We start from the raw sequence: 24,237 nt of genomic DNA on the forward strand, positions 1-24,237 counted from the left end.
AATGAAAAACATCAGGGGATCTAACTTATAGCATAGTGATTATAGGTAACAATACTGTACTATATACTTTAAAGTTGCTAAAAGAATAAATCTTAAATGTTCTCACTACAAAAAAGGAAATGGCAGTTATGTGAGCTGATGGAGATGTTAATTAATCCTACTGTGGTGATCACTTTTCAATATACAAGTGTAACAAATCATCATGTTGTATGCCTTAAAGTCACACAATGCTTTATTTCAATCACTGGGTTAGCCAAAAAGTTCATTTGGGTTTATATATCCCTACAAAACTGGAAAAAAATTAGTTGAATTAATTCCTGAAGAAGTTCAGTCATTGGATTTAGGCAAAGACTTTAAATAGTCTATTTTGAATATGCTTAAAGAGCTAAACCAAATCTTATACAAAGAACTAAAGGAAACCATGAGAATGATGTCTCATCAAATAAAGACTGCCAATTAGAAGTTATTTTAAAAAAAGGAAGTAAATAGAAATTCTGTAGCTAAAGCACAGTAACAGAAATGAAAATTTCACTAAGTGGTTCAACAGCAGATTTAAGCACGGAGAATGAATAAATGAATTTAAAAAATATATAATGTTAGATGGTAATATGTGCTACAGAGAAAAATGAAGCAAAGTGTAATAGGGAATATGGAAAGTGTTCTGATTTTAAAATAGGATGGTAGGGAGATGTCACTGAGATGGTGGTTTTTGAGACTTAAAAGAAGATGAGGGAGCAAGTCATAGAGACAACTGGGGACATAGCTGCACGGAGGCCTTGGAGCAAGAGTGTGCCTGGCACCATCTAGGAAAGCAAGGGTGCCAGGTATCTGAAATGGATTGAGTATTGGGGAAAGACATGTGAGAGGTGGTCATGTTTGATTTTGTACACATTACAATTAATATCCAGTAGAGATGTTTAGAAGGCAGTAAATATACAAGTTTGAGGTTCAAAGAAATCACATAATTTTGGGAGTCAATGGCCCTTAAAACCATGAAACTGGGCAAGATCACATAGGCAGAATATAAATGGATAAGAGACAGAATCTGGGGTGAAGCACTAAGCCACTCCAACACTTGGAGGCAGCAAAAGAGAAGGCACCAGTCAAGGGCACCAATGGAGGACCAGGAGGGTGGCTTGGAAACTAAGACTATTGTCCAATCTTTAAAAATCTTAACACTGTGGGAAAATACTCACCATAGGTTACATGATGGGAAAAGCAGCATATGAAACACAATGTTATTTTATCTACATGGTGAGAGCTGAGGATTACTGTTATTTTCATTAAAATTTTCTTTTGTGTTCTTAATTTTCAACACTGAACATGTATTATTAGTTTGATGCAAATGTAATCGCGGTTTTCACATTGCTAAAATCTGCTGTTTGATATCAGAATACATTCTAAAATAAATGTCGTTATGTTATACACCATTTTAACGTGCTTTTCTCACTTTATATTTTTTTGCTAATGATTATTTTCTTGCTGTTTATTTTATATTTATTTTGGACTATGGAAATAATTTTAGACAAAAAGCATATTTGAGTGATTTTCTTATTTGAGTTCAAAATGGGTTGTAAAGCAGCAGAAACAACTCAACACTGACAATGCATTTGGCCCAGGAACTGCTAGGGAACGTACAGTGTAGCGGTGGTTCAAGAAGTTCTGCAAAGAGGATGAGAGTGTTGAAGATGAGGATCGCAGTAGACAGCCATTGGAAGTTGACAACAACCGATTGAGAGCAATCACTGAAATTGATCCTCTTACAACTACAAGAGAAGCTGCCAAAGAAAACATTAACCATTTGACAGTCACTCAGCATTTGAAGCAAACTGGAAAGGTGACAAAACTCCCTAAGTGGGTGCCTCATGAGCTGACCAAAAATTTAAAAAAAAACACATTGTTTTGAAGTGTCTTCTCTTATTCTATGCAACAACAACAAACCATTTCTCAGACTGTAACAAGTGACAAAAACTACAGTTTAAAAAACAACTGGAGATGGATCAGCTCAGTGGTTGAATTGAGAAGAAGCTCCAAACCCCATCCTAAAGCCAAACTTACACCAAAAAAGGTCATGGTCACTGTCTGGTGGTCCACTACAGCATTCTGAATCCCACTGAAACCATTACATCTGAGCATTACATCATGCTCAGCAAATCAACGAGATGCACCCAAAACTGCAAAGTCTGTAGCCTGCAGTGGTCAACAGAAAGGGTCCAATTCTTCTCCATGACAATGCCAAACCGCATGTCACACAACCAAAAGTTGAACGAATTGGGCTAGAAAATTTTGCCTCATCCACCATATTCACCTGGCTTTCTTCAGCATCTTGACAACTTTTTGCAGTGAAAACGCTTCCACAACCAGCAGGATGCAGAAAATGCTTTCCAAGAGTTCTTTGAATCCTGAAGCATGAATGTTTATGCTACAGGAATAAACAAACTTATTTCTTGTTGGCAAAAATATGTTGATTGTAACGGTTCCCATTTTGATGAACAAAGATGTGTTTGAGACTAGTTATAATGATTTAAAATTCACGGTCTCAAACCACAATTACTTTTGCACCAATCTAATACTTTTGTAAAAATTCTGACAAATTTATTTGAAAATAAATATTGGAAGGTGAAAAAAAATCAATGAGCCTGAAGATAGGTCAATTCAGATTATCCAGTCTGAGGAGCAGACAGAGAAAAGTAAATGTAGGTTAAGAGTTCTGTGGGACTTCATCAAGTATACCAACATATACAAAATGGGAGTCCAAGGAGAAGAGAGAAAGGCAAAGAGATTACTTAAAGAAATAATAGCCAAAACATCTCAAATTTGACAAGAGACATGAATCTACAAACCCAAGAAGCTCAATGAATTTCAATAGGATAAAAATACAGATTCATAAATAGACATAATCAAAATTTCAAAGACCAAGACAGAATAATCTTGAAGGCAGCAAGCAAGATGTGATTTGTTATATACAAGGGATCCTCACAGCTGATTTCTCATCAGAAACCATAGGTGCCAGAATGAAGTGGGAAAACACATTCAAAGTACTGAAAGAAAGTAACTGCTAATTAGAATTCTATAACTTGCACAATTATCCTTCATAAATGTAGGAGAAATTTTTCTCAGATAAAAGCTGACAGTTTGTTGCTAGTAGACCTGCCTATAAGAAATGCTAAGAGAGCAGATATCAAAGGATATGCCATAGTAACCTGACTCCATATGAAGAAATTAAGAACACCAGTAAATTAATTACACAGGTAAGTATAAAATGCATAATTATTTTTGGTTTGTAATTCCTTTTTGTTCTGTGTGTTTTATAACTATAAAATAGTTGATAGACACACAATATATAAAGGTGTAATTTGTAACAACAACATAAAGTGAGAGGAAAGTGCTACATAGGAGGAAACTTTTTGTCTACTCTTAAAACTAAGTTGGTACTAACGCATATATATGGAATTTAGAAAGATGGTAACGATAACCCTATATGCAAGACAGAAAAAGAGACACAGATGTACAGAACAGACTTTTGGACTCTGTGGAAGAAGGCGAGGGTGGGATGTTTCGAGAGAACAGCATCAAAACATGTATATTATCTAGGGTGAAACAGATCACCAGCCCAGGCTGGATGCATCAGACAAGTGCTCCGGCCTGGTGCACTGGGAAGACCCAGAGGAATTGGGTGGAGAGGGAGGTGGGAGGGGTGATCGGGATGGGGAATACATATAAATCCATGGCTGAGTCATGTCAATGTATGACAAAAACCACTACAATATTGTAAAGTAATTAGCCTCCAACTAATAAAAATAAATGGAAAAAAAAACTAAGTTGGTATTAAGTTGAACAGTTCATTAATGAAGATGTTAGTTGTAATACACAGGGAACACATAAATAACTAGACAAAAGATAAAACAAAGAAATATAGGACTTGAACATTAAATCAACTAGACCTAACAGATATAAGGATATATATAAGATATATATAAGATATATATAAGGAACAATCTACCTAACAAACAGCAGAATATACATTCTTCTAAAGTACAAATAATTAGCAGTCTCTCACACAGACCACAGGTTAAGCCACAATACAAACTAAGAAATTTTAAAAAAATAAATAAAATCGTACAAAGTATCATATCTAGCGACAATGGAAAGAAATTAGAAATATGTAGCAGAAGGAAATCTGGAAAATTCACAAACACATGGAAACTAAACAATACACTCTTAACAAACAATGGGTAAAAGAAGAAATCAAAAGGGAAATTAGAATATTCCTTGAGATGAATGAAAATGAAAACATTTCATATCAAAACTCATGGACTATACCTTATGTGATAAAACAGTATACAGAGGGAAATTTACAGTTGTTCATTGCCACTATTTATTGGTAAGAAAGAAAAATTTCAAATCAGTACCCTAACAGTGCAGCAAACTAAACCCAAAGCAAACAGAAAGAAGGAAATAGTAAAACTGGAGTAGAGATAAATGAAACAAAATAGAAAAACAGAATCAATTAAAGCAAATTTGGACTTTGTTCTTGCTCTCATGCTTATTCTTCATTTTTCCAACATTTGCTCACTTCATGTCTGTGTGTGTCATTTGGTAATTATTGCAATATTTCAAACTTTTTCATCATTACATTTGTTATGATGATCTGTGATCAGTGATAGTTGCTATTACAACTGTCATTGTTTTGGGGTGCCATGAATCACACCCCTACAAGATGGCAAATTTAATGGAAAAAAAAATGTGTGTTCTGATTGGCATCTCTCTCCCTCTCCTCAGGCTTCTCTATTCCATGAGACACAACAATATTGTAATTAGGCCAATTAGAAAACCTACAATGGCCTCTAAGTATTCAAGTAAAAGGAACAGTTCCAAGTCTCACTTTATATCAAAAGCTAGAAATGATGGTTAAGCTTAGTAATTCTTACATGTTACATCTATATCTGCAAACTTTCCACTATTATTACTACACAAGTTTAACTTCTTTTAGCTTTATAAAAAAAGACTAACAATAGGAAAAGTACTTCCTCATTCCATTTTCAATTATTTCTTCATTATTCCCCAGACTTCCATTGAAGAAATAAGAAATTTGCTGAAAACTGTGAGGATAAGGGATATATAGACACCTGATGGTACTTAGGGGTGACAGGTAAGTCAAACCAATGATCTGAATTTGCAAGACAGAATAAGCTTGAAAGGCTATACATCTTCACAATTACTTTCCTTCTGTTTCTTCTGTTGTCACAACTACCTGTTTTAGAATACTTCTACTAATACTGTCACCCACAAATTTTTCTATCTTTTGTGATCTAATAAGACTCAAGCACCAACAACAAGAAAGTTGTAGTAAGCTGGGATCCTTAAAAGACCATGTCAAGCCAAACCTGATTCATTAAAGTCTGCGATGTTGTGACATATCTGAGATGTTACCATTATCAAATACAAAGAAACATTTCTTACAAAATTATGTAAAGTTAATATGGGAAAACACTGGATGCTAGTACATTAAGTAAATAAAGCAGGATATAAAGTTACATACATGCATTCAGATATGTAAAGAAATATGCCTGAAGACTAAGAAAATGTACCAAAATGATGAGCAGATACATATATCATTATAAATTTTCTTCTGTATATTTCCAAAATGTTAAAATACTGAGCATATATTTGCCACCAAGATAAATCTATGGAATGTTTAAGATTCCAGGGTACATATTAGTTAGTACTACTCAGAATAACTAGTTCTTTGTCCTTTTAATTATGCATATATATCACTTTCTCCACTACCACGTGAGGTTTTTTTAAAAAAAGAACATGTTTTACACTAGATCCAGCACAGGATTAGTCATATACTTCTTGAATGTTATCAAGTGGAAGATGTGGATTCAAGGAGCTGGGTTTCAGGCTGACACCCATGTTTGGGATAAAAACCATAATCAACACTAGAAAGAGCAGATATCACATCTCACACTTCATCAGAGGCTAAAAGTTCATAGGCTTTTCCTAAAAGTAATGTAACTTCTGAATCTCACTGTCCTCACCTACCAGAGTCACCATGTGATCCTGGCAATTAAGAACACATAGCATATTTGATACTACCTCACTAAATGGGATTTGCTAGAGAATGGGGAAAAAACAGACATCAGGGGAAAAGGTCTTGATGCCTTTGGAATGCAACTATAAGAATCTGGTTAAGATTCTGTAACTTTACCCAATAGGATAGACTATACCAATGTTTTGGACCAGTAGTCTCACCTGAAAACTTGTTAGCAATGCACATTACCAGGCCCTAGCCTATGCTTTAATAAATCAATTCTTTCTCATGCATGGCCAAGTCTGAGAATCAGTGTCCCAGACCCTCACAAAAACCAAACCAACTGGCTTTTAACAGATTCAAGACTTCTTGGAGTACCTCTGCTACATTTTTAGTTCAGTAATATCTGTGCATATTAACAACTGGCTCACATCATTGAGTTAACTGAGTCACTAAAAAACTTCAATGAGAAATGGTTAAAAAAATCTCATCTTTGCAAATCCAAGAAAATATGCTCAAATTTTAAGGGAGGCTACATCTAGATGAATAACTGGTGATTATTCTTTTTATAGTTTCCTATACATCCTAGAATTTTTGTGTTATATTTATAACCATGCAGAAATGATTTTTAAGTAACCACACACCTAAAATTAACCTGAAAACTCGAGTTTTATGACTTGTGAGGTAACTTTATATTCTGCTTTTATTAATAAAAAGTTAGCCCTATCAATTTTCTTCCAAGAAACCTTTCTAGCAATGGTTATCTCTCAAATCTTAGTTATGTATTATCAATTTGTCTCTAGGAATAGTAGACAACAGTTTGACTAAGCTGAACTTTTAACATGGGTGTTTTTTGCCTTCAATAACAATTACTACCACCACATCATAGCACTAAGAACCTTACATTTTATTTTATTCTGAAAATACTCTTAAGGTAGATATAACTAAATTCTCAGATGAAAAAACTGCTATCAGAACTAATAAGGTAGGTAGGCCAGGACTCAAAATCCAGATTTTTGCAGCCAGTATTTCCTTCCAAGTAGAATCTGATTCTAAACTTTCTTTCCAGAAGAGAAGTGGCATTTTTGAACAATCTTTTTGAACAAAGATCTATGAAATTTCTCAAAATTACTTCATAAAATTGCGAATACTTCCTAGGATTTTGGGGGGGAACTTAGCTTCTAAATGGTCCCTGATAGTTCTCAATTAGGCCAGTAAAGTTAACTTAGGGCTTCCTATTCATTTTGACACTGCAAGAAACACCTGTGAAAGGGAATAATAGGGTCCAAATTTTGTGCTCTTTTGACTCTTCACCCACAACTCACCTCTGCCAAATGCTGCAGCCGGGTTAGCAGTGGGGTTCTCTTGTCAGATCCAAGGCGTGTGATATAATTTGATCTTTTGCTAAACACATACAGAAGGTTGAGGACTGCCAGCACCACTTGCATATCAGAAGAAGCCAATAAAGTTGTCAAATGCTACAGGGGACAAAAAGGTGGGGGGAGGGTGGGGGGTTCATGGTATCAGGCATACAAGACTTTGAAAACTTGAAATGCCAACAGAGTAATAGATTTATCAACAATTACAAAGCTATCAAGAAGTTTAACAATGTAAAAAGATTTGTAAATATTTGAGCACCTCAACATGCAATCTTATGCTCAAGAAGCTTACAATCTGGCAGAATGAAAGTCCAATTTAAGTTAAAAAAAAATGTAAACAGAAGTTCAAAATTACATAGGCATCTCCACAGCAAGAAACCAATGACAAGAGACAAATGTGGTATTTTAATACAGCAGAGCTCAAAACATTAAGTCTCCAACTAGACTAAAAGTAGAGGAAGATAATTTTTGCTCCTTCTGTATCCTTTACAACAAATATAAAATTGGAATTAGATAAAATACAGGGTTCTTTATATAGAAACTAAAAATAACAGTTGGTGGCACTTACAACTGTTACAGTGTATTTAACAATAACCCAAGAGTAACTATTTTTGCTTTTCAATACAATAAAAATTCACCAATATACTGAGACATTTGGTTAGTGTTAAAATCAGTATGTAATTTAGCTGGAAATGAACCAAAGTATTTCTGACTGCTGATTATCCAGAAAGCTATGGATTTCCTTTTGCAACTTATCTATTTCATCTTCAACAGACTGCTCAGGTGCTATCTTTAGTTCAGTTATTCCATTTCTCTTCTGAAGTTACTTACTTTCTACCTGTTTGTTCTGATTCTGGTTCTTTAATGAAGACAGGAAAAGTAACACAACAATCAACAGGGCACTAAATCAACAGCCATAAAAACTCTAAAGTTAGGCTAAAGGAAGAGTACTGCTTCTTATACTGATTCCTGACGAATTCAAAAGTTCACTAATTCCCATGCCCACTACACTCTTTTAAGAATACATAGCATGCTATTAATATACATTTTCGGGAGAGGGGAGAAGAGGCTGAAAAGCAGCACACTAAAACTTAAAAGAGCACCAACTCCAGTGATGTGTCAAGGTAATCAAATTATGTTGTATTAAAGTAATCTGGGGCTGCTCTGATAACTTGGGACAAAAATCAATTCCTGAAGATTCCCAAGAATACTTCAATACGTGTATTACATTCTCATTTATTTCTTTAATCTTAAAAGACGAGGTGAATTTGACAGTAAAAACCTTCTCATCAACCCTGTGAAGGGTTTCTTTAGCCAAGAAACATCTTACCATTGTCTTTGATGCTGAAAACCCCAGAACTTCGTAATGAAAAGGAAAGAATCATCAGAAAGAAATAACAATTTCACTATTCTAGACATGAACAATTCTAGTAAAGAACAGACTGTATAGGCTTAAACCTCTCCTACCTCTATGGAACTATACAGATGCCGGGAAAAGCTGTACTCAATGAGTAAGGCTGTGAAGTTCAACACAGCCAAGAGAAGCATTTTCAGTTGTTCTTTTTCTGGCCTATCACACACGAGCATCCATGACATATTCTCCACCGTCTGTCCAGCATCTGCCAGAATCCCATCGAAGCGGTCCAAAAGATCCACCCAGTGATATAACTCGCACTGGAGAAGGGAAGAGAAAGAGGAATATATAAGAATAAGGTAAAAGTACTGTGTGGGTACTTAGCAGCTGAGGTTTGCTACAATAGATTGCTGAGCATGATACGTAGACAAGTTCACCTCTCACCTTTGCTTTTCTTCAATCCCCCACTAATACAGAAACCAATGAGAAAAATCATATTCTGAGCCACATGAACCTGAGTTCATTGTTTGTTTTTTCTTTTCCTCTGGCACGTGGGATCTTCCTGGGTAAGGGATCGAACTTGAGTGTCTTGCATTGTCAGGCAGACTCTTCACCACTGAGCCACCAGAGAAGCCCCCTGAGTCCATTGTTTTATCCATCAAAACATACATGTTCTAACCAGGAGACACCACAAAATCTCTGTAGCAGGTCTTCAGAGAGAGAATTCTGGCTATACTCTGAGGTCTAAAAACACAAGGACTTTCTTTGCTAAAATCCATTTTATCTGAAATGCTTCTTTTTAGAGTTATCGAAAGAAGAGTCTTTTAAACTACAAGTAAAAATCCTGAGACTATCTCAAACTCATATTGTCAGTTAAACTAAAGGAATTTTGTGGTTGAGATTATTTATCATCACCTGCATAAGCAATCTTCACCCTCAGTGAGCAAATTTTTCCCTTTACATTTCTTTCAAAATTTCCTTGGTAACCATTCACAGGCTAAAATTACCAGTCTAGAGATGTGCAAAACACATACACACACACACTAGATGCTTATTAAGCAATTGCTGAATGAGGTCATCTCATTATGGTTTCTCTTTTGGGAGCATGGGTTTACATACCTTTCCAATGTTCCATGTTTTGATCTGCTGCAGTTCCAAAAGAAGTTGCTCATCATTACAAACTTTGAGTTTGTCTATTAAGGCTCTGCAGTCTGCAGGCTGAGAAAAACAAACAGATATTCACAAAAGGGTGTTTGGGGGTATGAGGGAGACACACTGACAAAGAACAGGGGGAAAAAAACACCCTTATGTCAACACACACAACAATTAAACTTTTGATAGAATGCACTTAAGAAAAATGGAAAATTTCCAGACAATCATTTGAGATTAATATGGAAACCTTAGAATGATACAAGCCATTGGTGTTATTTTTTTAAACCTGGATGAACTTGTAGACAAACTACTTGGAAGGGTACAAACAAAAGAAATAAAGGAAACAAGCTAAATATCAATAAAAACAAAATGAAGGAATCTGTATCATGGTCTGAAAGTTAACCAAAATGACTAGAAATGTACAAATAGAGAAACACTGAGGAGTCATAGTGAATTCACAAAGGTGAAGATTAGCATTGACTATATTTTTCACAATATTAAGCCATCCAATTATAGGAAGCAAAGACCTTCTGAACTGAATAAAACTAGGACTCCATTCTTATTTGTGGTTCCCATTTCCATATATTCCTGCTCTCTTTTTACTGATAAAAGGGCCTGTCAGGTACCTCGTCAGGTAACAAGGTGTGGATTCAGAGTTCATAGTAAGTTTTCAAAAGCTGGATGGTGGGGGATGGGGGTGGGGGGTGGGGGCGGGACAGGGAAGGGACAGAGAAGCTTCTATTAACGGAAGGTAGCTGGAAGTGATCATGCTTGCTATTTAACTCTGTAAAACAGTATGGTATGTTGTGAATGGGCCTAGATTTGGAACCAAACAAATCTGGGTTCAGTTTTTAGCTCAATCTTTACTAAGTTGTTTGATCATAGGCAAATCCAACCTCTTAGCCACAATTTTCTCATCAGGAAGAAAGTCCTTTTAAGAACTACCTTGGAAATGTGACGCTCAAGTGTTTGCACATACATAAAGCACTTATCTCACATAATAGGAGCGTAAATATTGAGAGACAGCATACTGTTACAAAGAACATCAGGCAGTTCAGTCGCTCTGTCGTGTCCAATTCTTTGCGACCCCATGGACTGCAGCACACCAGGCTTCCCTGTCCTTCAACAACTCCAGGAGCTTGATCAAACTCATGTCCATCGAGTCAGTGATGCCATCCAACCATCTCATCTTCTGTTGTCTCCTCCTCCCGCCTTTAATCTTTCCCAGCATCAGGTGGCCAAAGTGTTGGAGTTGCAGCTTCAGCATCAATCGTTTCAATGAATATTCAGGACTGATTTCCTTTAGGATTGACTGGCTTGATCTCCTTGCAGTTTAAGGGACTTTCAAGAGTCTTCTGCAACACCACAGTTCAAAAGCATCAATTCTTCGGCGTTCAGCTTTCTTTATAGATCTCCTGACTTCTCAACTTTTGCATTCCAATCCCCTATAATGAAAAGGACATCTTTTTTGGGTGTTAGTTCCAGAAGGTCTTATAGGTCTTCATATAACTTCAGCTTCTTCAAAATTCCTGGTTGGGGCACAGACTTGGATTACTGTGATACTGAATGGTTTGCCTTGGAAACAAACAGAGATCACTCTGTCATCTTTCAGACTCCACCCAAGTATTGCATTTCAGACTCTCTTTGTTGACTTTGAGGGCTACTCCATTTCTTCTAAGGGATTCTTGCCCACAGTAGCAGATATAAAGATCATCTGAATTAAATTCACCCAATCCAGTCCATTTTAGTTCACTGATTCCTACAATATCGATATTCCCTCTTGCCATCTCCTGTTTGACCACTTCCAATTTACCTTGATTCATGGACCTAACACTCCAGATTCCTATGCTATACGGTTCTTTATAGCATTGGACTTTACTTCCATCACCGGTCACACCAACAATTGGGCGTTGTTTTTGCTTTGGCACTGTCTCTTCATTCTTTCTGGAGTTATTTCTCCACTTTTCTCCAGTAGCATATTGGGCACCTACCAACTCGGGGAGTTCATCTTTCAGTGTCATTTCTTTTTGCCTTTTCATACTGTTGACGGGGTTCTCACAGCAAGAATACTCAAGTGGTTTGCCATTTCCTTTTCCAGTGGACCATGTTTTGTCAGAACTCTCCACCATGACCTGTCCATCTTGGGTGGCCGTGGGCTTTAGAATTAAGGTAGTTGGTAAGCTACATCTTTGACTCTCCATATCCTCTTTCACAAAATAAACTAACACAACCTATTTATCTAGCAATGTTGTGAGATTTAAACTAGGGGCATTTTCAGCAGCCAAAACTGAACGTGGAACAATAGGAGCTCAAGGGCAAATTTTTTTTAAAGCTAAGTCTGATATCTTTCCTCTCTCTAAAGTAAGCATTAAGAACTATCTCAAATTTCTGCGAAAATTAAAGGCATTAAAAATTCTTGGCACAAAATTCTTCCACAAACCAGACGTGCACCTTTTCTTTCTTTCCTTTAAGTCATACACGTTGAGGGATAGGTATGAAGCAGCAGAAACAGGTAACATAGGAGTGTGAACTAACTGCTCATGCAGTTAACTTGTGCCTTTTGGATCTACTTGAGCCTACTATCAATACCACTTCAATTTCTAATGGCCAAACTCTACCTCCTAGGTCTTAAGCTGTTATTCTCCTATTGGGGCTTGCCAGAGGTATCACATAGTGCCTTCTGCTGACACTAAGGTAGACACCTGGATCTACCAGACCATAATGTCCATGGAGTAGGGCAGTTTACATCATAGCTTGAAACTTTTGCAGTCTTTTCTAGATCCAAACATTACTGTCACCCTAGAAGTTATCCAGTATATGGATCAAAACAGCATGTGTAAACATGACATATGCTGCCTCCAAAATCTAAAGAGTCATTGCATACACTGTTCCTCTACCTTCATGGTGTGTGGTACAAGGTGTGGAAATATGTCTCACTTGAGAAGGAAATTTTTACATTTCCCAGATTTCTGGCAGGCACTCAACCTTCAAAGGGCATTCTCTGGCACATGTATGTCTAGGGCATCTTAAGTACTTGTGTTTTCTGTTCACAAGCCCCAGTTAGCATCAGTTCAGTTCAGTCCCTCAGGCGTGTTCGACTCTCTGCAACCTCATGGACTGCAGCATGCCAGGCTTCCCTGTCCATTACCAACTTCTGGAGCTTGCTCAAACTCATAGTCATAGAGTCAGTGTTGCCATCCAACCATATCATCCTCTGTCATCCCCTTCTCCCCCTGCCTTCAATCTTTCCCAGCATCAGAATCTTTAATGAGTCAGCCCTTCACATCAGGTGGCCAAAGTATTGGAGCTTCAGCTTTAGCATCAGTCCTTCCAATGAATAATCAGGAATGATTTCCTTTAGGATTGACTGGATTGATCTCCTTGCAGTCCAAGGGACTCTCAAGAGCCTTCTCCAACACCACAGTTCAAAAGTATCAATTCTTCAGCACTCATTTTCCTTATGGTCCAACTCTCACATCCATATACAACTACTGGAAAAACCATAGCTTTAACTAGATGGACCTTTGTCTGCAAAGTAATGTTTCTGCTTTTTAATATGCTAAGTTTGTCGTAGTTTTTTTCCAAGGAGTAAGCGTCTTTTAACTTCATGGCTGCAGTCACCATCTGCAGTGATTTTAGAGCCCAAGAAAATAAAGTCTGTCACTGTTTCCATTGTTTCCCCATCTATTTGCAATGAAGTGATGGGACTGGATGACATGATCTTCATTTTTTGAATGTTGAGTTTTAAGCCAGCTTTTTCACTCTCCTCTTTCACCTTCATCAAAAGACTCTTTAGCTCCTCCTCACTTTCTGCCATAAGGGTGGTGTCATTTGCATATCTGAGGTTATTGATATTTCTCCCGGCAATCTTGATTCCAAGCTTGTGTTTCCAAGCCTGGAATTTCGCATGATGTACTCTGCATATAAGTTAAATAAGCAGGATGACAATATACAGCCTTGATACAGTCCTTTCCTGATCTGGAACCAGTCTGTTGTTCCACGTCTGTTTCTAACTGGTGCTTCTTAACCTGCATACAGATTTCTCAGGAGGCAGGTAAGGTGGTCTGGTATTCCTATCTCTTTAAGAATTTTCCAGTTTGTTGTGATCCACACAGTCAAAGGCTCTGGCATAGTCAATAAAGCAGATGTCTTTCTGGAATTCATTGCTTTTTCTATGATCCAATGGATATTGGCAATTTGATCTCTGGTTCCTCTGCCTTCTCTAAATCCAGCTTGAACATCTGGACATTCTTGATTCATATATTGTTGAAGCCTAGCTTGGAGAATTTTGAGTACTACTTTGCTAGTATATGAAATGAGTGCAATTGTGCAGGTAGTTTGAACATTGCTTGGCATTGCCTTTCTTTGGGATTGGAATGAAAACTGACCTTTTCCAGTCCTATGGCCACTGCTGAGTTTTCCAAACTTGCTGGCATATTGAGTGTAGCACTTTAACAGCATCATCTTTTATGATTTGAATTTATTATGCTAGTTAGCATAATAGCATCAATTTAACATACCAGAACAATGTTGTTTCATTGGGAGTATCAAGGTCCCTATGGACCTTAGAGTTTACTAAATGCACCAGGGAAAAAAGTATATCTTTACCATATTGTCCCTGCTACACAAATGCAAACAGACTGAGATTTTCCTTACTCATGGTAAAGCAAAAGAAAGCACGTCAGTTCAATGGCTGCATATCAACTGCCACAGTATATACTGAGTCACTCCAATAAAGATGTCAAATCTAGGGGAAAAAATCCTTCACACAGCTACTAATACATCAAGTGATCAATAAGTGTGCAGCCACTGTAGAGAACAGTATGAAGGTTTCTCAAAAAATTAAAAACAGAACTACCATATGATCCAGCAATTCCACTTCTGGGTATTCATCTAGAGAGTGAAAACATTAACTTGAAAGGATATATGAACCCCCATGTTTACTGCAACATGAACAGCCTAGATATGGAAACACCCTAAGTGTCCGTTGATAGAAGAATGGATAAAGAAGATGTGGTACCTATATACAATGAAATACTATTCAGCCATATAAAGAAAGAAATCTTATCGTTTGTAACAATATGCATGAACCTGGAGGGCACTGAAATACATCAGAGAAAGACAAAATACCATATGAGCTTACTTATATATATGGAATTTAAAAAACAAAAAGCAAACAGCAAAAGAAACCCAAGCTCACAGATATAGAAAATAGACTGGTGGAAGAAATGCATAGAGGGCCAAATAAATAATGGCAAATAAACACATGTTTCCCTTAAAAATAATACCTAGTATTGATCACAGTATGGGAAATTGGGCTTGCTCCCTGAGGAAAATAGGCATCTTCAGGCCTTAAAAATGTACATAGTCAATGATCTAAAAATTCCATTTCCAGTTTATCCTAAGTAACTTACTAACAGCTGTCAAATAACATGAGTCAGGAATTTGCACATAAGCATGACTCCAAGATCAAATCCATAACAAACTACTAGGTAAAAGATAAAGAAACAATTTGAATTTCTGATTATCTATAAGGTTGAATTATCATGGAAGTTTAAGGACATCTTGCAAGTTTTCTCTTTGTTCTTCAGTTTTGAAAAAATTTGAGTATATAATTGTCAAAAATTCTTGATGTCAAAACATATCAGAAACCAAATGAAAAGGAAATAAATGGGTATGTAAAATATATACTCAGTATATATGGCATTCAGTAAGAAACTGACACTTCAGTGTCAAATACAAAATAAAACAGCACGAGCAGATAACTGGCATAAGGCCAATAAATGTGAAAATATATGTATTAAGGCATGCAATTAGAACAGTGAAATACTTTTTATCCACCTATTAACAAAAATTTAAAAGATAACCTGCAATGCTGGAGATGTGGGAAGACAACACTTCTCAAACTCATTAGTGCAAAACTGAAGGAAGGGCAGTTCTGCCCATGTAATAATCTTTCAAGGACTGGAACAAATGTCAGTAGCGATACCCATGGGTGATACCTGCTAGGTAGTTCCAGTTTTTAAAAAACCAAGTGGCCTGTATTTAGAAAATGAACTGATTAATTATGTGCCCAATACTTTGTTGAAAACCTGCTTCACATCAAGGAGTGAGGAATTATCAACCTATTTAATTTATTTATTTATAGGAATTAGCAACCCTATTTTATAGCTGTGGAAACCAGGCAAGTTAATAAACTCTCAGACACAAAAATCTAGTAAAGTTCAAACCCATGTCTAAATTCCAAAGCTTGTTTTCCTTGAACTAGAGCATAAGAAGTCTACATGAATGTCAACAATGTTTCAAGACAAGTTGCTGTTTTACTACATTGTATCTATATAAGTGATGATATGCTTGGAAGATCAGTACCAGTGAACTGACTGCAATGAACTGACTGCAAAGAATTTTTTCTGAAATGAAAAAAAAACCAGGCAAACTTGGGATACTTACAGCCTCAGTAGGAGTCTTTTTCAGTTTAGTCCTGTCTACTTTCATGTTTCCAATTTTTGTTTTATGATCTGAAAAGAAAATTTCCCCAAAAGTGAGAACTTAAAAGTTGCAAACTTGAGCTTTACATGCATGGACACAGAAAATACAGAATAAATAAGCATGCAAAATTCTTCAAGTAAAACCAGAATCATGATGCAAACCAACTCAGAGGTGTAGATATGAGGTACGGAGGGATAAAGAATCTCTCCAGATAGAGCTGGCCCACCAGCTTGTAATCACTTTAAGGTAAAATTAAAATGCCCCCACCCCTCACTCTCAAACTCATACTTGAAAATAAGAGTAAAAAGTTTTCTTAAACACACCTCAGGATGGAAAAAATTCACCATATCCTGCAATTTTCTGGAAAACTTAGTAATCCCACTTTTGGGAACTTACCCAAAGAAAATCATAAAAGTGTATGTAACTATTTAATCACAAGAATCCATACTGCATGACCATGTCTAACAGTGAATTGGAAAGAAGCAAATATCCAGAATAGTGTTGGTTTAAAACAGAGCATTACACAGCTGTTAAAAACACTGCACAATTCTATAACAGTAAACATGTTCACAGTGAAATAAGGCTACAAAACAGAATAAACAGTATAAACCCATGTCTAAAGAAAACAGCTTAGAAGTATGCATCAAAATGTTACCTTAATCTAACCAAATGGATTATGTATGTTTCTTTTACTTGTGTTTTTCTGTATCTTTTACTGTTTTACAGTACAGTAAAATAAAGCAAGAAAATCAAAGAATATTTTTTTATCAACAAATGGTACCAGATCAAGTAGATAGCTATAGACAAAAAGATGAACTCTGACCTCAGTCTCATATTTTAATATATAAAAATTAACTCAAAATGGATCATGAGACAAGGATGTGTAGCAAAGCGAATTCCTGTGCACTACTGGTGGGAATGTAACTGGTGCAGCCACTGTGGAAAACAGTATGGAGGTTCCTCAAAAAATTAAAAATATGATCCAGCAATTCCACTTTTGGATATTTATCCAAAGGCAATGAAAAAACTTGAAAAGATACTCTGGTATTATTGTTCAGTTGCTCAGTCGTGTCTGACTCTTTGCAACCCCATGGACTGCAGCACTCCAGGTCTCCCTGTCCCTTACCATCTCCTTAAGTTTGCCCAAGTTTATGTTCATTGCACGGGTGATGCCATCCAGCCAGCTCATCCTCTTACACCCTCTTCTCCTTCTGCCCTCAATCTTTCCCAGCATCATGGACTTTTCCAGTGAGTCTGCTGTTTGCATCAGGTGATCAAAATACTGGAGCTTCAACTTGGGCTTCCCTGGTGGCTCAGTCAGTAAAGAATTTAACTGCAGTGTGGCAGACCTGGGTTCGATCTTTGGGTTGGGAAGATCCCCTGGAGAGGGGAATGGCTACCCACTCCAATATTCTGGCCTGTAGAATTCCATGGATAGAGGATCCTGCAAGGCTACAGTCCATGGGGTTGCAAAGAGTTGGACACGACTGAGCGACTTTAACTTTTTAGCTTTAGCATCAGTCCTTCCAATGAGTATTCAGGGTTGATTTCTCTTAAGATGGACCAGTCTGACCTCCTTGCTGTCCAGGAATCTTCTCCAGTACCAGGAGTCTTTGACCTCAGGAGTTTTCTCCAGCACCACAGTTCAAAGGCATCAATTCTTTGGCACTCTGCCTTCTTTACAGTTCAGCTCTCATAACCATACATGATCACTGGGAAGACCATAGCCTTAACTATATGGACCTATGTTGGCAGAATAATGTCTCTGCTTTTCAACACACTGTCTAGGTTTGTCATAGCTTTCCTGCCAAGAAGTGACTGCCTTCTGATTTCATGACTGCAGTCACCACCCACAGTGATATTTGAGCCCAAGAAGAGGAAATCTATTACTACTTCCACCTTTTCCCCTTCTATTTGCCATGAAGTAATGGGGATGGATGCCATGATCTTTGTTTTTTTTTTTTTAGTATTTAGTTTTAAGCCAGCTCTCTCTTCCTTCACCCTCATCAAGAGGCTCTTCCCTGTCATTAGAGTGGCATCATTCGCATATCTGAGGTTGTTGATGTTTCTCCCATCTATCTTGATCCAGCTTGTAGCTCATCCAGCCCGGCATTTTTTAGGATGTGCTCAGTGTATAGGTTAAATAAACAGGGTGACAGCAGATAGCCTGTCATACTCCTTTCTCCCATCCAAGTACTAACCAGGCCCGACCCTGCTTAGCTTCCGAGATCGGGCGCGTTCAGGGTGGTATGGCTATAGACGTCATACTCCTTTCTCAATCCTGAACCAGTTGTTCCATATGGGGTTCTAACTGTTGCTTCTTGACCCGCATACAGGTTTCTCAGGAGACAAGTAAGATAATCTGGTATCCCCATCTCTTTAAGAGCTTCCCACAGTTTGTTATGATCCACACAGTCAAAGGCTTTAGTGCAGCTGATGAAACATAGGTAGATGTTTTTCTGGTATTCCCCTGCTTTATGATCCAGCAGATGGATGCTGGATGAGAGATATATGCACCCCTATATTTACTGCAGCATTACTTTCCAATAGCTAAGACATGGGAGCAACCTAAGTGTCCACTGATGTATGAACAGTCTTACAAAAAAGAAAGAAACCTTGTCATCTGTGATAACATGAATGAACCTTGAGGGCATTATGCTAAGTGAAATAAGCCAGACAGAGAAAAGATAAATTCCGTATGATTTCATTTATTTGTGGAATCTCAAACAAAACCACAAAACCCAAAATACAAAATTTACAGATACAGGAAATAGATTGGTGTTTGCCAGAGGCAGGGGTTTGGGGCTGGGTGAAATAGGTGAAGATAGTCAAAAGGCACAAACTTCCAGTTATAAAACAAGCCATGCAGATGTAATGTGCAGCATGATGACTACAGTTAATATTGTACTGTATATTTGAAAGTTGCTAGGAGTATATCTTAAGGGTTCTCATCACAAGAAAAAAATTGTAACTATGCTGATTGATGCTAACTAGACTTGTGATCATTTCACAATATATACAAATATGGAATCATTATATTGAACATCTGAAACTAATATAATGTCAAACATCAATTACATCTCAAAAAATAGAAGATCATGGACTTAAATGTAGAACTTTAAAAAACTATATTTGTAAACCACATATACTATCTAGAATATATAAGGAATTCTCAAACCCAACAATAAAAAAACCCACCACAGTCCTCCAAAACAAGAGCACTGATTAAAACTTATGCAAATAAACAACTTACAATGATTTAACAGTTTTAAAAAATGTAGATGAAGTCACTGGCAAATCTTCACACAATCTCACTTCAACTAAAGCTATTTTGACTTATTCTGTCAAGGGTCTGGGTGGAAAACAATGGACTCTGGTGAACTAAAGTGAAAATATAATTTACTGGAAGGATAACTGATAGCTCATGCAACCGACAGGAAAGTTTAGAGATCCACATCAGAAAACAAGGAGCCGAGGAAGCCAGGCATCCTGGAACTACAGCCAAGGACCTCCCACAGACACAGCTTAGTTGGAAGTACCTATGCTGGAAGCCCAGAAGCAACTGCTGGCAGCAGTATGATTTCTAAATGGTCTTAGGTTATTTGCATCAGTGGCTCTAGATGCAAAGTCCCAAGAATGACCATCTAATTGGTGAAGCTGAGGTCTCATGCCTATGCTCTAACTGTCAAGGTTCTGGGAGAGCAAGTGCATTCAGTTTTTCAGTTTCCACATTGTTCAGGTTCCAAACTTTTCATAAACAGATTCAGATGATAGGCACCAAAGTAAAAAAAAGTAAACAAAACAAGCCAAAACAACTTATCAAGCACATGTCATCCTAGATGCAATGTTAACCTGGCTTTTATAATTTCTTTTTGCAAGAAATACCAATAGTCTAAAAATAAAATATCACTGCCTGTGAGACATCAATTAAGAAAATTCAAAAGTTTTTTGTTGTTCCTAGTTATTCTATTTCTAAGCTGGTTTCACAGTGAGAAGGGAGAATACTTTTTGAGGGCTTACTACAAGCCAGACAATACTTAGGCTGGTATTTCCCAAAACATTTTTTAGAGCATCTTGTTCCACAAAGACTAGGTTCTTGGGAAACCTGAAGCCTGGCGTGCTGCAGTCCATGGGGTTGCAAAGAGTTGGACATGACTTAGCGACTGAACAACAACAAATTTCTCTTCCTTTAGGACAGTCACATGGCTGACTGACATTATTATCGGTTACAAGAAATCCTGGGTAATGGAAACTTATTAGGGCACAGAGCCATCCCCTGCTCCCCTCCCCCAGTTGGCATCTACTGGAAGTCTAATTTAAGAATGTCAAAGAATATACCTTGAGACATGCTGCACAGGGGATTCATAAAATAGTCTTTAACACAACCCTCACCATTCAAGCCAAGTTCTATCCCCATTTATAGATAGAAAACTGAGGCTCAGAGAAATTAAGTACCTTGCCTGTTTAGTGAATGTTGGCTCCAAGATCTAAATCCAGGTCTTTCTGATTCCCAAGTCCATGCTTCAATAACATGCTATTCAAATATGTGCTAGTTTCATTACAACAATAAATACCTGCACATGAAAATACCAATTTGTGACAAATTCCCCTACATTGTTGGATCCTACTCAAAAAAACATTGTAAGACAGGAAGCTGGGTCACAAGGTGAAAAGCTATTATCATTCTCACTAATGATCGAACAATAACTGGAGAATGAGTTCTACCTAATGTTTAGAAATGAAAATCTCATTACATAAAAAAACCTCTAACAGAAAGAAGCTAATTCTAAATAAATTCCTGGAAATGACCTATTACTTTTGTCAGTCAGACAAGAACTCTGTATACCAAGCAATCTCTACACATAAAAAATATTTCTTTCTAAACTTAGGTTAGAAAGATCAACTTTCAGAAAACTAATGAATTATTATGAACCATCACCATGGTAATGGTAGCAATTACCATTAAACTTAAATACTTCTATTTAATTAACCATTTTTTCACTTCTTCACCCCCCCCCCCCCAGTTTCACTTATCTTTGAAGTTTGAATCTTGGTTTTGTAGGTTTTATATAAGACAACAGTGCACAATTAAAATATACCAAGCGAAGTCATTCTTTAAAGGATAACTCACTCTATAGTAATCACCTCCAGTGGATCAATTTTAGGAAGACTTTCAATATTCAAATCAGCTTAAGGGCAGAGGACACTTGTAGTTCCAAACCTGGGTCGACAGCAATTGAGTGTATTGGTAGACTGGCCTTATTATTCAAAGTATGGTTGAAGGATCAGCGGCACTGAGATCACTTGGGAGTTATTAAAAATGCAAAATTTTAGGCCCCACCTAGACCTGAAGAATCTATCTATATTTTAAGAATATCTTCCAGTGATTCATATATTGAAGTTGAGAAGCACCAGATCATAACATAGGCTCCAAATCAGGAAATTCAGAGTAGAATCCCTGCTATATTATGTAATGTATGAGCATACGGACAAATCGTGTGATGTGCACTTCTGTTTCCTCACCTGTGAAATATGGATAACCAATCTCCCTACTTCCATACTCACTTTTGTCCAATCCATTCTCCAGAGAACAGCAAAAGTAACCTTCTCGAAACATAAATCAGCTCAAGTTACCTTCCTTGTTTAAAACCTTACAACAGTTTCCCTAGAATTATTTCCAAATTCTAACCATGACCCAAAGAGCCCTGGGCATGATTTGGCTCCTGGAACTCTCTCCAATCTCCTCTCTACACATATCAGTCTTTCTGTTTAGTTTCTGGACTATTCTGAATTCTTTCTGGCCTCTAGACCTTTACAGGTGTGCTATTGAGACTGCAATGCTTCTGCTCCACACTCATTCTTCCCACAGCTACCTCTACTTCAGGATCTGACTTTAAACTAAGACCTAAAATGGCTTCCCAAGGCAATCCACCTAAAGCTGGTCTAACTGCTACTTTTTAATAATAGTGCCCTGCTTATTTCTCTCATAGAAAATATCAATTAATAACTGGTTTGAGTGCTCGCTTCGGCAGCACATATACTAATAAGTGGTTTGATTTTCTACAATGTTAATTTCTCAGCATCTCATACAGCATTCTTCATGTGGTAGATGCAAATATTTGTAGAATTGAGTTCAGGAAAGAAGTATGCACTGAGAATAAAATCTGTAATTGCAAGCACATAGACAGAACTTGAAGCCAAGTGTCTGGAGATGATCACTTACAGAGAAAGAAGGAAAGAGACACAGAACTGAGTTCTTATTTGCTCTAACATTTAAAGGCAAGGCAAAGCAGAGATAAATCCACGCACCTATGGACACCTTATCTTTGACAAAGGAGGCAAGAATATACAATGGAGAAAAGACAATCTCTTTAACAAATGGTGCTGGGAAAACTGGTCAACCACTTGTAAAAGAATGAAACTAGAACACTTTCTAACATACACAAAAATAAACTCAAAATGGATTGAAGATCTAAATGTAAGACCAGAAACTATAAAACTCCTAGAGGAAAACATAGGCAGAACATTCTCTGACATAAATCACAGCAAGTTCCTCTATGACCCACCTCCCAGAGTAGTGGAAATAAAAGCAAAAATTAACAAATGGGACCTAATAAAACTTAAAAAGCTTTTGCACAATGAAGGAAACTATAAGCAAAGTGAAAAGACAGCCTTCAGAATGGGAGAAAATAATAGCAAACGAAGCAACGGACAAAGAATTAATCTCAAAAATATACAAGCAGCTCCTGCAGCTCAATTCCAGAAAAATAAACGACCCAATCAAAAAATGGGCCAAGGAACTAAACAGACATTTCTCCAAAGAAGACATACAGATGGCTAACAAACACATGAAAGATGTTCAACATCACTCATTATCAGAGAAATGCAAATCAAAACCACAGTGAGGTACCATCTCATGCCCATCAGAATGGCTGCTATCAAAAAGTCTACAAACAATAAATGCTGGAGAGGGTGTAGAGAAAAGGGAACCCTCTTACATTGTTGGTGGGAATACAAACTAGTACAACCACTATGGAGAACAGTGTGGAGATTCCTTAAAAAACTGGAAATAGAACTGCCATACAACCCAGCAATCCCACTGCTGGGCATACACACCAAGGAAACCAGAATTGAAAGAGACACATGTATCCCTATCGCAGCACTGTTTACAGTAGCCAGGACATGGACTCAACCTAGTTGTCCATTGGCAGATGAATGGATAAGAAAGCTGTGGTACAAATACACAATGGAATATGACTCATCTATTAAAATGAATGCATTTGAATCACTTCTAATGAGGTGGATGAAACCAGAGCCTATTATACAGAGTGAACTAAGTCAGAAAGAAAAACACCAATACAGTATATTAACATATATAGACAGAATTTAGAAAGATGGTAACGATGACCCTATATGTGAGACAGTAAAAGAGACACATATGTAAAGAACAGTCTTTTGGATGCTGTGGGAGAAGGCGAGGGTGGGATGATCTGAGAGAATAGCACTGAAACATGTATATGATCATATGTGAAATAGGTCACCAGTCCAGTTTGATGCATGAGACAGGGTGCTCAGGACTGGTGCACTGGGATGACCCTGAGGATGGGATGGGGAGGGAGGTGGGGGGTGGTTCAGGATGGGGAACACATGTACACCCGTGGCTGATTCATGTCAATATATGGCAAAAACCACTACAATACTGTAAAGTAATTAGCCTCCAATTAAAATAAATAAATTAATTTAAAACAAAAAATACATAAATAAAGGGAAGGCAAAGGAGGAGAATCCAGCAAAGGAGAGGCTGATGAGGTAGAAGCAAAACTAGT

At 37.2% G+C, this 24,237-nt stretch overlaps 1 protein-coding gene across 10 annotated transcripts in view; it reads right to left on the reverse strand.

Moving 5' to 3' along the window:
* HUWE1 (HECT, UBA and WWE domain containing E3 ubiquitin protein ligase 1) overlaps positions 1-24,237 on the reverse strand; it is a 152,846-nt gene that overhangs the window by 99,176 nt on the left and 29,433 nt on the right. For all 10 annotated transcript variants that reach the window (XM_061137923.1, XM_061137921.1, XM_061137929.1 and 7 more), the window contains 4 exons: positions 16,373-16,440; positions 9,890-9,988; positions 8,884-9,090; positions 7,363-7,515 (listed from right to left, as the gene is read on the reverse strand). In XM_061137923.1, coding sequence (XP_060993906.1) covers positions 7,363-7,515; positions 8,884-9,090; positions 9,890-9,988; positions 16,373-16,417 — 504 coding nt within the window. In that variant the 5' untranslated portion in view covers positions 16,418-16,440. The remainder of the gene's footprint in view (positions 1-7,362; positions 7,516-8,883; positions 9,091-9,889; positions 9,989-16,372; positions 16,441-24,237) is intronic.

Source organism: Dama dama, chromosome X (genome assembly GCF_033118175.1).
Source record: "Dama dama isolate Ldn47 chromosome X, ASM3311817v1, whole genome shotgun sequence".
Lineage (NCBI taxonomy): Eukaryota > Metazoa > Chordata > Mammalia > Artiodactyla > Cervidae > Dama > Dama dama.